General features: G+C 44.1%; 3 protein-coding genes across 3 annotated transcripts; 1 reads left to right on the top strand and 2 right to left on the bottom strand.

The window, feature by feature from the left end:
* Window positions 1–5,549: 5,549 nt before the first annotated feature.
* On the top strand, window positions 5,550–7,112 carry ATNIH1004_001213 (uncharacterized protein; the record flags this gene model as incomplete). Its single annotated transcript, XM_033565913.1, has 2 exons — window positions 5,550–6,418; window positions 6,476–7,112. The coding sequence occupies 2 exons, from the start codon at window positions 5,550–5,552 to the stop codon at window positions 7,110–7,112; spliced, it is 1,506 nt and encodes a 501-aa protein (XP_033431670.1).
* Window positions 7,113–9,574: 2,462 nt separating this feature from the next.
* On the bottom strand, window positions 9,575–12,160 carry AKR1 (ankyrin repeat domain-containing DHHC palmitoyltransferase family protein; the record flags this gene model as incomplete). The annotated part of the gene is made up of 6 exons (XM_033565912.1): window positions 9,575–10,230; window positions 10,286–10,398; window positions 10,462–10,726; window positions 10,797–10,869; window positions 10,946–11,749; window positions 11,855–12,160. The coding sequence occupies 6 exons, from the start codon at window positions 12,158–12,160 to the stop codon at window positions 9,575–9,577; spliced, it is 2,217 nt and encodes a 738-aa protein (XP_033431669.1).
* Window positions 12,161–12,987: 827 nt separating this feature from the next.
* On the bottom strand, window positions 12,988–15,402 carry ATNIH1004_001211 (uncharacterized protein; the record flags this gene model as incomplete). Its single annotated transcript, XM_033565911.1, has 2 exons — window positions 12,988–13,673; window positions 14,421–15,402. The coding sequence occupies 2 exons, from the start codon at window positions 15,400–15,402 to the stop codon at window positions 12,988–12,990; spliced, it is 1,668 nt and encodes a 555-aa protein (XP_033431668.1).
* Window positions 15,403–15,480: the final 78 nt, after the last annotated feature.

Raw genomic sequence — 15,480 nt, 5'->3', positions numbered from 1 at the left:
TACTACAAATTTATTTTCACTATTACCTAGGTCTCCGTACTCCGTAGTCCATGCTGGGTACCTTATTGTTCATGATTTATTTCTACTAGAGGCAAAACACACTTGGTTTTCGATGACGGATTCGCCTGTTTTGCCACCATGCCTTGGTTATTACCGCCCATATACAGATTTATAATCAACTAGTACTTAGTTAACTGAGTATAGATGCATTTAACTATACACTAGTAGTGTCCTAGTATAGCAGTTGGTGAAAAGGTAAAAGAACGGGATCTGATTAACGACTGTTTATCCTATAAACTTGAAATTATCCCCACCTAAGATATACCAAGCTTGATATCTAATTGATTACAGTATTCAGGCCTACGTAGTTATCCCACCTATTGAACACTCCGCCTATAACTCCTCACACGTGCTAGCCCTCCTCAGACGTGTCCAAAACTTGGTACTCGAACAGTTAGACTAATAAACGATCTCATCCACCTAGATAATCTTACTATTGGTCTAGTATAAACAATGGTTCAGAGAATAAAAAAAAATACAATATCTTGCGCGAGCCTGGTATATGGATACTGGTATAACAGCCTCATATCCAAGTGACCTCCACTATAACGGGCCAGGTAGGAGCCCGTTTAACCTCTCAGGCCAATTGACCCTACTGTCCCTATAGTCCTACGTGCCCTACAGGCCCCATTGGCCCTCGAGTCGCATCACGTGACTTTTACCTTGTTTGTTTACCCGCTTTTTTCCTCTTTCTTTCTTCAACGATTGCTTTTTGTACGTTGGCCTATTATAGGTTCTACGGGTTCAGCCCCTGACATCCGCATTGACTTGCCACATTAAAAGCTTAAACTCCAGCTCAGCGCCTCCAAATACCAGTGCCAATTTTATATGACAACATCCATATTTGCAGATTTATTATAATTTTTGTGAACATAATTCTGATGTCAGCGAAATAGGTATAAGTATTAGCTCATGCTTAATATGTACAATCCGAATATATATTTCTATGTGCCTCTGCCACCGCATGGCTTCACAGCTTACAAAAAAAATGAAGGAAAAAAAATAAAATAAAATAAAATAAGAATGCTGTAAATATGAAGTCCTTCCTAGTTTGTTCATTCCAGCTCATATTACATCGAACAATAATTGGGTTGATCATCTAGCAAATATACCAACCCTTGATTGAAATTATTGATGAGCTAATACCATCCCTATCCAGAGACGTTGAACATAATCACTAACAGATAAAACGACTAATCAACAAGCGCCCTTTAGTTAAACGTACCACTTTATCTAAATTAATGGATGAAAGCAATGTATGTACCTTATCCCTTACGCTGTATCTTCAACCTTTTCCAGAGCAATAATGCAGTGTATGCCGCAACTTGACTGTCAGAGCTATTGAAACTATACAACTTCTAGTTTCAGAGATCATAAAGCACTTGGCTACTCCCTTTAATCGTTATCGACTTGATATAAAAGATCTAGGACAAAAAGGTTAAAATATAGAACACCGCTACTTAGTAGAACGTCATGTTTTAGCCCTAATTAGATAAAAAAAAAATTTTGACCATCGATTTGACTCAATGCATCCCTCTACTTGTTCATGTGTCTTGCGTTGGGAGGTAGTGTGGCACTTATTAATAGATCTTCTTGGGTATTTCTTTCAAAAATCTTATCGAGCATGTTAATTGTAGGTTGCTAAATTTTCTCTAAGTATTATTTGCTAATACTTTAAAATGATATTTGCCGTAGGCAGCGATGCGGCACTGGTAGAGAATTAAATAAAAAACGTCAATATCCAAAACCCAATGCTACTTTTGACAGAACTCGTAGGAGGGAGATGTGGTGTTCATTCATGATGTCTATAAGAGGTTGTATGGCAATCAGGCATCTGGTTTTGTACCAGCCCAGATTCAGATACAATTGAGAGCTGTAACCAAGCGGGGCGGGCATGCATGAAGACTCTGCTCTGAGGTAGAAAGTGACATATTTATGAGAGATAAGCTAGAATTAGCCTGGGGTGAGACAATCGTATTACAAAAAATAATATAGGCAGAATGTAAAATTCATTCGTTCTCAAAGGAGCTATTTATAATTCAAGTATCTCTTTGCTTCAAGTTCCAATACAATCAAAAAGCTGTGTTATAGCCAAGCTCAGGATCTTAACTATTCCACTGGACCAAAAGACCACTATATCTGATCCCCATTGGGATCAGATATTCCTGAGCGCCTTATATATAATGATAGGTGACGCATCCACACCTAACAAGCTGCTTCTTCCAGTATTATAGGAAATACACTTAGGGATTTTAATTTCCCTAGTATATATTAAAACTACCAATGACACTGAACTACCAATACATGTGCGATGTTGCAGTATATACTATGATGAAACTTTATTAGGTAGGCATATGAGATATCGTACAATGTTAATGTCTAGTTCCTCTGTCCTGAGCAAACCATCTGTAAATTGATACCTCGGGTGGACTTTATTATTATCTGCAGTTCACATAAATTTTAAGTATTCATACGGAAAAAAGTTGTCACTTGCGCCAGTAGGACATGGTAGTATATGCAACTCGTTCCATTTTAGTGTTTGACATACTGCTTATTATGGATACTGTTTCCATAAATAGACACGCTTGTTCGCTGTTGGGATATGTACGTATACAGTAGGCCCAATCCGGGTACGGGAAGAATGCTATAGGGGTATCACCAGCTACTTTTAAAATCACTAGAATGACTCGCTCTCAGAATATAAAGTTTAATATTTAATAACTGCCCCTCCTCCGAGTTCTATACAGGATAAAATGCCATGAATAACAAGATATATAGAGAGAGAGGAGAGGTGTGTTTTCTTACCTTTCATTCATGCACTCTCCTTCCACAACACAACTACGGTTCTCTCTTTTCCTCTTTCCATTTTATTTCCGCCCTTTTCTTTTCGAGTGAATGGTGTCAATTGTGCATTTTTCAAATTTATGTACCCTCTATTCCAATTCAGTACAGAGGTTCTAAAGAGTCAGCAGTTATATCCATGTATAAACTTTGAAGGCAGCTCGGCAGACTTGATGGTTTCTTAGGATTTGGAAATTTAGGCAAAGGAGAAAATGCTAGAAAAGCTAGAGTACCAAAGTAGCATTACGCTGCAGCGATTTTTAGGCGAAAGTATTTTCCTGAAAAAGATCGGCCCCCCATATACTTAATACTGTTAAGGTTCACGGGGTCACAAATACGGCCACCTTTTCCTTTATTTGATTTCAGTAATTGCGAGGCCCGAGGCGCTGTGGTAGACACTTAGGTCTTGATCATCTAATTATCGCATCACTGAAAGTAATACCGCGAGTGGATAGGCACGCTGAAATGGGACTTGATTAGCCACTGGCTATAGTAGGCTCAAACGGAGAGACGAGTTTTGAATGAGGGGTACATTGGTGGGGGAACTGGGAGAACATGCATGCGTATATGTGGATGTCTGCATGGCCATTGACCAGGTTAGCTTCGAAAAAGAGACCCGGCGGGGGCTTACAGACAGGATTGGCCAGATAGTAGACTTGTATGGATTCTCCTACCTTCTACTTAGGATTGAGGAGTCTTCTCCCCCTCCTCTCTCCCGAGTTTCTTTAATTGCCTTCTTTGGTCTTGTCCTCTGTGCCTTTTCTCACTTTATGCTACCTCGGACCTTGGATTTTGCAAATACTTGGCGTGGGACAAACCTTCTTCCTATCCTGAATACAAACCGGCAGAACTTATTCTCCTCTGAAACGCAACCACAATAAGAGGTATAACCGACTCAGAACACAATATGCCCGGAGACAGTCCGTCCTTTTTCCGATGGTGGGGGGTGGGCATTGGACATAAGTGAAGACCTTAAGCGGTGCGTGCGCGCTACCATTATAGAAAATATAACGAACAGAATGCGGAGAACCCCCTGGACCAGATGGGGAGCTCCTGAGTTCAACTGGGACGTCACGGCTGGATAAAGTTCCGGATATACCTAACTATACGAATCATGGGCATTTAACAAGGCGGGAATATTTTCCATCGAAGCTCTTGCAAGTTTGTTTGATAGATGATGCTGCTATCCCAGCATTAATAGCAGGGAATGCCGCTGAGCAATAATGTGTTTGGGCTACATTAAGTTAACTTGCCCGTGGCCTAGGGTGGTAAGCATTCTACTAACTACCTAGGTAGGTAGTGGTTGTACATAGGAAGAGAAGGGCTAGGAAATACCCGATTTCGCCGGACCGGCTGTAAGGTAACCATACAGCTCGTACATGTACCAACATAATATTGCCGAGATCCTTGAGGTCTGTACCTACTAAGTAAGTACTGGTACGTACTACTTGGCACAGAGATGAGGAAAGTTTGTTGTAGGGCCATGGACCAAGTATGGGCGGTGGACGCAATTCTCCGGATATCGGGTAAGTGCGGATCTAATCTGAGCTTCCATCATCCCACTTTACACATATTGCCGAAAAAACTTGATGTGGGGCTTTGCATTTGGCTTTTGCTTGAGAGGGGGAAAATGGCATGGCCTGAGCATATTAAGTCATAAGTGATATACCGTCCTCTTTTCTTGTCTGCATAGCCCAGTCCTTTTTTTTTTTTTCTTTCGCTACAACTCATCAGTGGAACCCTCGTGGCGTGTTTCGGCAACACGGACTCAACTGTTCGAGGGAACGAACCACCGTGAGTAATCTCCACATGCTTTGGTTGTAAAAGTTATCTGATTATCTGTTCCAACCCACCGGCCGACCTAAGAAATACTAGTAATACACTAGGATGTATAAAAGTTAGGTACTAAGGTGTTTAGTCGATTTTTGTTCCTCCTGCCAGAAAAAGGAAAGAGTTGTATCTGTATTACCGCAATCGATCAGAGCCCATCCATACCTAGCTGGTACCTACCTACTTCCTAGGTACATACTTAAGCAGTAGGAGCTACAGGGGTTGACAGCAGTTGCCATATTACCTTTGCACATTCCCCCGCTCTTCCTAGTTCTTTAAAAAGGCTGCCAGAAAGAAACCAAAAAAAAAAAAAAAAGAAAAAGAAAAAGAAGAAGAAGTAGAAGAAGAAGAAGAAGAAGAAGAAAACTCTCCGACCTTAATCAATCAGCTGGTGGAACCGAGGACGACTATCTTGCCATTCACGGCCCGCTGTCAAAGAAATCGCCTGGTTTGGTTTGCCTAGAAAAACTGTCTTTCTGGGTCCGCCTTTTTTTATTTTTATTTTTTGAAAAGTAACTCGATGATAATATTATTACTATTATTATTTAATTTTTCCTTTCTTTTTTTTTTTTCCTTCCAGATTTGTTACAGTTTTCTGGCTGCATAATTAAAGCTGGTGTCTCTGCTTCTCCATCAACCGCTACATAAACTGCTATCCCTCTCTCCCGCAACATCCTTGGTCATTTTCCTTTCGAGTTCTATAATTTTTCCTTAGGTCAAGTTCGGGGTTAGCATTTATATTATTATTTCTTTTTATCTCTTCTATCTCTCTCTTTTACTTCACAGTATATCATACCACCGCATATTCAATTCCATCAATGGAGCCTGTGGAACTGAAGCCCGAGAGCTTCTACAATCATCGCAATATGCCCGTCGTGCAGCAACGTGCCTCTGGCGATCCACCTCGATTGAAGGCAACACCTAAGGACGAGCTACACGATCTCCTCTGTATTGGATTTGGGCCAGCTTCTCTGGCTATCGCGATTGCTCTTCACGATGCGTTGGACCCGTGTTTGAACAAGTCCGCCCCCTCTGGCTGGCAGCCCAAAGTGTGCTTCCTTGAGCGACAGAAGCAATTCGCGTGGCACTCGGGCATGCTGGTTCCGGGCTCAAAGATGCAAATTTCGTTCATCAAGGACCTGGCGACTCTACGCGATCCTCGCAGTAGCTTCACTTTCCTCAACTACCTCCACCAAAAAGATCGGCTGATCCATTTCACCAACCTGGGCACTTTTCTTCCTGCCCGACTGGAGTTTGAGGACTACATGCGGTGGTGTGCACGGAGATTTTCAGATGTGGTCTCCTACGGAGAAGAAGTGATTGAAGTAGTTCCGGGAAAGTCTGACCCAAGCAGTACGGTTGTCGACTTTTTCACCGTCAAGTCTCGGAACGTGGCAACGGGCGTGGTGTCTGCAAGAAATGCACGCAAGGTCGTTGTAGCAATTGGAGGCACTGCGAAGGTTCCTCCAGGACTTCCACAGGACCCTCGGATAATGCATTCTTCCAAATATTGCACTACCTTGCCGGCTCTGCTAAATAACGACCAAGAGGTTTACAACATTGCGGTGCTGGGAAGTGGTCAAAGTGCCGCGGAGATCTTCCACGACCTTCAGAAGAGGTACCCCAAGTCAAAGACCACACTTATCATGAGAGATACTGCCATGCGACCCAGTGATGATTCACCCTTGTAAGCTGAAACCACGCCGACAAGGCTCTATACCAGCTAGCTGACGCGAGGTTCTAGTGTCAACGAACTATTCAACCCTGAACGAGTCGATAAATTCTTCAACCTCTCTCCCGCCGAACGCCAGCGCTCCCTCGCTGCCGATAAAGCGACCAACTACAGTGTTGTCCGACTCGAACTGATCGAGGAGATCTATCACGACATGTACATCCAGAGGGTTCAGAATCCTGATGAAACGAAATGGCAGCATCGCATCCTCCCCAACCGGAAGATCACGCGGGTTGAACACTACGGGCCCAATAGTCGGATGCGCATTCACCTAAAATCTGCCAGAGAGGAAGCCAAGAACGCAGTCGACGAAGGCAAGGAAACCTTGGAAGTGGACGCCTTGATGGTGGCTACGGGCTATTTCCGCAATGCGCATGAGCGGCTCCTAGGGAGTGTGCAGCATCTGCGCCCGGTGGGCCAGGAAGAGTGGAGCCCGAACCGGGAATATCGGGTTGAACTAGATCCTGGTAAAGTCAGCGCGCAGGCTGGAATCTGGCTGCAAGGATCCAACGAGAAAACACATGGTTTGAGTGACAGTCTTCTGTCGGTTCTTGCATCCCGTGGTGGAGAGATGGTACAGTCAATTTTTGGAAACCAGCTCGCGGGCGCAGTATTGGCAGACACTCCCAAATACCGTGCTATGCTTTAGGAAGAGTAAAAAAACAAGGAGTGGAGAACAGGACAAGAGGGGGACTGACGAGTAGGGGAGGCCCTCCAAGTCCGCTTCTTTTGCGCGTATTCGGCGCTAGAAGAATAATTCGGCAGAAAATGGACTAGTGGGTAGAAATGGACACGGAATGAGGGAGGACCGGATATTTTTATTGGCTTTTATTTTATGATTTTTTTTATTTTTTTTTTGGCTAAAGAATACCTTCTGTTGGTCTTTTTTTTTAACGTCAAAGATTTATTATTACGGTCTATTATATATATATCATGCTATCTAGATACAATCACTTTGGGGTTCTGGAAAGAGGTTGACAGAAATTGAATTCAGAGCTAGATATGATATATGTTGTGTTCCTAGCCAAAGGAAAAAAAGGAGTGTCTCTTCGTATTTACTGGCTTGTGAGTAGTGCGACCGATTATCGTGAGGCAAACCTACGGCGCAGGTACGAAGCAGGTAGGTCGCAGGTAGGTAGCAGGTAGGTAGCAAGCACTCGTAAAACATGTCCCCGCTGATGACTAGCGAGTAATTATTGCTCTGGGCACGTCTACACACGATACAATATTAACAACTAGCAAAAGACAAATGTTAGAATAAATTGCTAAGATAGCTGAATGGATGTAGGTATAAACAGAGGAGAGCTCCTGTTCATTCCTTGATTTATAGACGGCATTGTATAGATATCTAACAACCAAAGGTTGAATCCGTGAACCTTGCCGATAATCTGATCAGATAAAATTTTTCATCTGTTATCTGATGGCGCCATCCCACGAATTGACGTTGGTACCAAGCCGAGGCCGACGCTAGTGCGCCATTTTTCTTTCCCCCTCCCTTTTTAAACCACGTCCCGAGGACAGGAAAAAACATGGAGCGATCCACTCCGTCAATACAGAAAAAGCAATTGGGGAATATCACCAGTGCGTCGTGACCATACATACATATAGGTGGCTAGTTCTAGAACTCTTTTGGCTAATTCAATACCGTCTCCCTTTTTTTTCCCTTTCTTTCTTTTTCCCTTAGTTACCTTCATCCCCCATCCTTCTCTCAATACTGGTCTTTTCTGGGAGTTTGAGATCCAAAGGAGTTTCTTCCAACAACTATTTGATCAATTGATTGATAATATTAACCCTTACCCACATTTCACCCCTAGATACCCACAAAACCAAGAACCCAGCCATCCGCAGGCATCACCGTCCATTGGCTCGGACAAGCTTTTTTTTTTTTTTTGCCCCCAATAAGGGGAAGAATCAACGATGGTTTCGGAATAGGAGCTCTTCCTTCGGGTCCTGGTATCACTATCATGTAACGGTCTCTGATTTTGTTTGTCTCAGATATGATCCCATTTTATACATCTGGACCCGTAGGGCCCAGGCCCGATGACGGGGATGAAGTTGACCCTCGTGGGGGAATACGATGCTCTGCAATCAATACCTTTCTTGTCACGGGGAGAACGTAGAACGTAGTACCTAGGTAAGCGCAGGCAATCCGGACCAACAGTGCCGGCGCGTTCCCGTCAACTGGTGCTTGTTATTGTATGGATTCTATATAGTGTTGGGCAGTTTGTAGCTTCCCCAAATCTTCAAATAGTATGAAATGGATTGAAGGACGAATATTAACAGTGGTGGTGGAATGTCAGACCAGTTAAGTATCAGCAGCTAAGTATGCCTGTAGAAAGTTCGTAGCCCCCACCCCTGGACTATACATCCTTCCGAGATAAGATCCTAGCGCAGCCTGCGGAATTCCGGCGATATCGGACCTTTAGTCTCTCTCTCTCTCTCTCTTTTCTTCTTTTTTTTTTTTTTTTTAAGTGCGTACGGCGTATAGTACTTACCGATTTTACTAGGCTGTTCTTGCTTCCCTGTCTCACGGTACCTTAGTATTTTGTAGGTAGGTACTAGCTGGCATGGGCCCAAGTGGACAGACATTCACCAAGCACAAGGTAGACTGCATGAATGTGATTCATCTCCTACCACAACCTAGGAAGGTAGCCGTGAAAGTTGTTAATCTGAATTCCTAACTAAAAATCTCTAAATCGAAGAGATTCCGTGCTCCCACTGTTTTTTTATCTCCAAGCCTTGTCCCAAGTTTACTGTCCCAGATCACTCAGAACATTGGTGTTTTCTCGTTGAACGTGATGCCTTGGAGCTTGAGATTGTACTGTTGTCATTCAATATGTACTTAAGGTATGCAAATCCCAATACACCAAAGTATGAAAGGGCTCCAAAAATACAACAATTTGTGGCCATCTTAACCTAGCCAGTCATGCGCTCGTCTATACAAAGGTTCGCATTCGTTCCATTATATCAGGCTGGGTCCTCAGATGCATTCCCACCTCTTCCAAACCTGAAGCTGAGCAGAAAACCAACTGAAAAAAAAAAAAAAAAAAAAAAAAAAAAAAAAAAAAAAAGGGTAAAAGAAGAACTATTTACTATATCATGAAGTCATTTTCAAACCATCTGCTCGGGCTCCTCCATTGCCAGGCCCCGATACCCACCGCCGCTGTGTATCCGTAGTGGGGCTTCGTACATATGATTGTAGTTGACTATCTCACCACCAAGCATTGCAGAGCCCGACTCTCGCTTGCCAAAATAAGGTGCGGGATCGCACCAGAAATCCCGGCAGTTGATAATAAAGCCACGCGAAAAGGCGTTTTTGGGCCGGGCCGAATGGCGACCGTCCCGTAGTCCATCCCGTGCAGTTGCGAAGAATGTGTCAATTCCTAGGAGAGATGACCATTGCTGCAAACAGCCATGTCGTCGAGGTCGATGAGGAGCACTCGGTGGCAGGGCTGGGTTTGGCCCTTGGCCGGCAGATGAGAGACCAGCTGCATCAAGGGACGTCGCCCCAGCAGTCAAAGCAGACGCGAAGGCCCGCGAACTTGGATAGCTTCTATCAATCGAATGCCCCCTCATATTTTCATACGTAGTTTGGTTCCGTGATATCTGGACTAGTTGAACAGCACAAAGCATAGTAATCCAGACCAGCTGAATACTTATCCACAAATCTAGAATAAGAGTAAACGTGTCACGAACCACTAAGTCACATAGTGTATCATTAATAACGTTGCACTTGGTCCCTGCTGGTGCCGGTAAAGCATTGATATCTGGCGCTTCTTGTTAGACAATTCAATTGCGCCCCTTAACAACAGATGCACTTACAAATAAATGAGAGCCGTAAAAACAACATAATGCCAACTTCTAGGCATGTAATATATAGAACAAAATGGCGCAGATTGTTTGCACCAACACAATTATCGATCCAAGGACAATGGCTAAAATAAAAACGAAAAAAAATTAGTCCTGGGCTTTGCGTATTTGTGCAGATGTAATCTCACTGGTCATGTTTCGCAACACAGCGTCCACAGCGCTTGCAATGTTTGCTCCGCAAAGGCTTCCTGACCATGCAAGAGACACAGAAATTCTCTTCGTCAAACTTCCAGTTCTCGAAAAGCTCGGCAATAACTGCTCTCTCTTGGTTCCTACTACCCAGTTTTGGGACGAACCCGGGGTCTTCAACCATCGAGTAAATGTAGAAGTATGCCGTCAGGCAGAAAAATATGGCGAAAAAGGCATTTAAGAATGGCACAGTAGAGTAAGTCGCTTTTAAAAAAAAAAAAAAAAAATTAGCTTCAGGTAGCCCAATGGTGAAAGCTTTGAGACCGTATCGCACCTGGTAGCACGTAGAGAACATATCTAATACCAACCCAGAATAGGGTGCCTGCAAATACACCAGACAAATATGGCTATGTTGAAGTTTAGTAACAATGCCAGAATAGAGCATGGCGTAAATGAAACACACCATCATGGGTCTATACATACCGTCTTCTGGAGTATCTTATATTCAGGTACGCTTTGGCTGGCGGCCTTCTGCGCTATCCACTGCAATCCGAACAGCACCACAAGCACCATTGGAATAGCGGCATATATCACCATGTTGCTAAGAATCCAAACAGCCACAAAAACCATCAAAAAAGGCCAAAGGAAAAAGAACTTGGACGCAATGTTCTTGTTCCCTATCCAAGAATTCAATCCCATAGGGACAATCTTCACATTCCCGTCGAGGTCATAGCCGCATTCTTTTAAAGCGCGATGCCAAATTCTCGTTGTATTCATTTCGCCAGCCACAATTGCTGGCGTTTTACCATCTCTAGTCTTCGCGAACCTATCCGCGCCATACTCGATGACCTTCATGACACAAGGCATCGAGCCCTTTACCAGTGCCCAATGGAGAGGGGTCAGGCCACCTTCGTCGACAGCATTCGCGTTGGCACCCCAGCGCAAAAACAAATCAACACATGCAGGGAATCCTTTGTAAGCTGCCCACATTAATCCAGTATGGCCCTGTTGATCAACAACGTCAACAGGTATTTCTTGGTGCAGTAATAAGACAAGTAAGAAAGCATTTCCATCGATAGTTGCCAAATGAAGGATATTATACCCTTGTACATCGGTAAGTAGGGGGTCGGCACCACGTTGAAGCAAAAGGTGGACAATATAATAGTGGCACCGCTGAGCCGCCCACATTGCTGGTGTAGCCACTGACTCCCCTCCTTTAGCATTTACGTCAGCGCCAGAGTCCAGTAAGAATTTGCACATCGCATACTGGTTGTTAATCGCAGCCCACTAGAGACAACGCAAGCATTACGTCAGTAAAAGGAGGCCAAAAAAGAAAGATAAATCGTCTAAGTTGTTTTGGAGAAGGTACAAGAAAATTAGATTGGTACCCACATGCAATGGAGTGATTCCTTCGTCATCCTTATAGTTGGCACTGAACTTCTTCTCATCGAACAGTCCCTGCATGGCTGGGATCTCGCCTATCCGAGCAATCTGCATAATATCTTCCCCCAGAGGGATTGCACCTTTTATACCTCCACGTTCTGGTTTCATATTCTTGAGTTCGACGCTGGCATCCTCGTGGGTAACCTTCGGGAAGGTGGTCGTGCCTTTACCATTGACGACGGATGGTGAACTCGAACTTAGGCCAGCGGAACTGCTGCTGCTTTGAGGTTCCATTGAAGGAGATTCGGAAGACATTTCCGTCGAAAGCGCGGTAGGTTGCCGCGCAAGGAGGTGTACCGTATATGTTGCTTGGAAGCAAGAGTAATGGTGACGAAGATTGCAAGTATGGGTAGCTGTTTTTCTCTCCACGCGATCTAATAAATCATTGTGCTATCAATACCACAAACCACAAACCGATATAAGTCTCATATGGAAATACCGCCACCGGTGCTGATGAGAAAAGTGAATAGCGAGAGGACGAAAGGGCTTCACAATGGAGAGTTCGGGGACGGTCAGGACAATTTACTTTTTCGCTCGTAGAAATTGGCGACGGGCGCTAGGATCCTCAGGCATTCCCAAACAACAACCTTCAGGAGAACTGTAAAGTGGCACAAATCTCGTCCCAGTTAGTATAGTATGCGTATTAAAAGCTAGCTTATGAGAACTACATCCTTATTTATAGATGTGACAGAAATTTTTCCTATCCACGACTCCTTTAAATAATAGCAATTAATAATACTGAACCGCGATCAGCCCTGTCGATTACTCATCAGTCTTCAAATGGGGCTATTTAGGCAACCAAGTTGCAATAAACAGATAGAAAAGATTTCGAGCGGAAAAGGCTAAGTTTCCTAGTAGGTATCCAGAATAAACATTGTTATTCTCTCAGAAGTAATAAACAGGTGAAACAAAAAGAAAGAATGTAATAGAGAACAACGTGTGAATGTGCATACTATATCTCTCTCCTATATAGGATGGCGTCACATTGAACATAGTCAAATCCCCAACCCCAATAGCTTGTGATAAGTATCCTTTCTAGAACCAGAAGCAATCTGGTAGATGTCTATAAAACGCGGAATTATTTACTCATTAAAATCAACATTGGAAATAGCACTCTGTTCAAGAATTGCCGCTTGGATAATAAGCATCCGAACATCGACTCGCAGCTCAAAATCGGCCAGAAAACAGAAGCTGATCTCAAGCCTTGACAAATCGCATTCTGTCACTCCGCCAACTTTGGCAAGACGACTTTGAGGGTAACTGAGATCTTCAAGAATTTTCATTGCCACGCAAATTCCTGCAAGCACTAGGCGGTGCATATTCCTCGGATTTACCGACACGACCCTTTCGGTTGTGACCATTCGAGTGATGTACATGCTTGTAGCAAGGTAGACAGCCGTAGACATTGGACAGTAGCGATGGAGCCGCAGTAAGTAATCTTTCAATGTGATCGGGGGTTCCCGCTTTGAGAAGAACCTCTTGGATAGTATGCTCTGTTGAAGAAGGTCCCGATCCATTTGATCGTATTCTCTTGGAGAGCAACGAAATTCAGTACCTCGAACTGAGGGAAGCGCTGTATCAGATATTCTATCTGTCCAGACAGGAGACGAGCTGGAGTTGTCCATAGCCGGCCTAGACAGCACCTCAAAGCTGGCACACAATAGGCCCAGTGCCCTGATTGGTGAAATCTGATTGAGATCAGGTGCTAGATTCTGCCCAGAGTTGAGTGTCCCTTTATCCATTATTAATGCTCTCTGGCCAGAGAATGCTATTGTGCGGTTAGAGTTGTGTGATGATCCCCTAACCATTTATTTCTGGAGGACTAACTATTCAGTGGGATAAGCTGTAGATAGCTGAAACAGTGAACATCACAGTTTCACAGGGATATCAAGCCTATATAAAAATATCGACCATCATCTATCAAGGACATTGTCGGCCCAGGACCTGTGTGGAAAGAGTGAATTCTATAGTGAATTGATCTAGGTATGGTGGAAGTAAATAGAACACAGACTTCTAAGGGGTAGCTTGCCTTTTAAAGAGAAAGCATTTGTAGCCTAGCATGCTTATGTGGTCTAGCAGTAGCCAGCCAGGTACCAGAATGCTGTCGGACATTTATTGGTCCCACATCCAGCCAAATCCGCCTCTGCATAGTCATGCATTCATACCATCCCAGCTATTGGCTGCTACTTAGTATTTGTATGCATACATTCATTGATAAACATATCCATTTAATACCACCAATTAGTCTCCTAGGGCTTATAGACGTGATATATTACACTGAACTGCTTCTTCTTCCACTATGTCTGCGTCGTCCAGACAAAAGACAGAGGAAATGGAGGGAAACCATGTTTCTGATACAGCATGGCGAACACAAAAATACAGTTGTGCCACAAAATTAACATATTAGGACCAAGATAAACTATCTATACAGGTTAGCCTGCGTCAGGAAAAGCGATTATGGCTCTCATCGCAGATCGCAGAATATCCTGTCATCGCCAGGACTCAGTTCACGTACAACGCCTAGGTTGGCGGTTCCAATGTCGCCTGCCAGTATACGAATTGAATTCACTGTCTTCCCTTTGTCTCCTCCGAGCCTCGACGAAGATGCGCTCGCCCGCTCTAGCCAGTCGGCGATTGCCGTCTTGAATCACTCTCGGTCGAAGACGGTTTGACCTAGATGCCGTAAAAGTCTTCGTAACTTCTATTGATCGTGCAAGATAAGGCGTACGGGCCTCAGTGTTTGGCCTCTCCTTGAGGAAACGATATTGATGAGTGTGGACACTATCGGCTGTTTTATTGTGCTCTCTATTTTTATTGATAGGCTCCGCATAGTTTACCTCGCTTGTAAAACGGACACGTCGGTGGCCGGTTCTCATTCCCTGATCTCTATCGCTGCCGGTATGAAGTGTATTACGAGCTTCCACCATATGAGCTAGAGATGGGCGCTGGTCACGTTCAGGGATCGGCATCCTCTCTTCTCGTGAGCGCGATACTCGGGGTCGATGCTGCGAATAAGATTTTCGGGACATGCAATCAATGTCATCTTGTTCCTTGTCTCCCAAACCAAAAAAGAATTTGCTCTGCGGCGAAACCGTATGCCGCCGTGGGGTATTCGATCCTTCAGTTCTTTGCCGTGTCCACTCTATATCCTCAGGAAAGTCAACCACGAACGGACGAGTGGCTCCTCTGTGACTTCGAGAATTGTAACGGCTCTGTTCTTCATCGGCCTCTGAAGACAATCTGATAAACGGAACACGGAATTTAGATGGGCGACTTCGAGCCGACGGTGATGTTCTCGGCGGTTTTTCTAGCAAAGACGAAGCTATTTCTGGGGAGTCCCTTGACTGGACACGGCCTGCGTGGTAAAATTCACCATGGTTTCGAACCCGAACGTGCTTGCAGGTTCTTCTACCATCACTAAGTGAACATCGGTGGAAGACTTTTCTCGATCGGATTTCCATTGGATACACGTCAGTGTACTCATCAACTAGGCACATCTCTCTCTATCCTTTAGTGTTGACGTCCAGCTATGATAAGTGAATGACCTCTGAACCCGACAAGAGAATATCTGTTGC

The sequence above is a fragment of the Aspergillus tanneri genome, assembly GCF_003426965.1.
Source record: "Aspergillus tanneri strain NIH1004 chromosome Unknown AapTan_2_pilon_pilon_pilon, whole genome shotgun sequence".
In the NCBI taxonomy this organism is placed as follows: domain Eukaryota; kingdom Fungi; phylum Ascomycota; class Eurotiomycetes; order Eurotiales; family Aspergillaceae; genus Aspergillus; species Aspergillus tanneri.
This window is presented reverse-complemented; position numbering and strand designations above follow the sequence as displayed.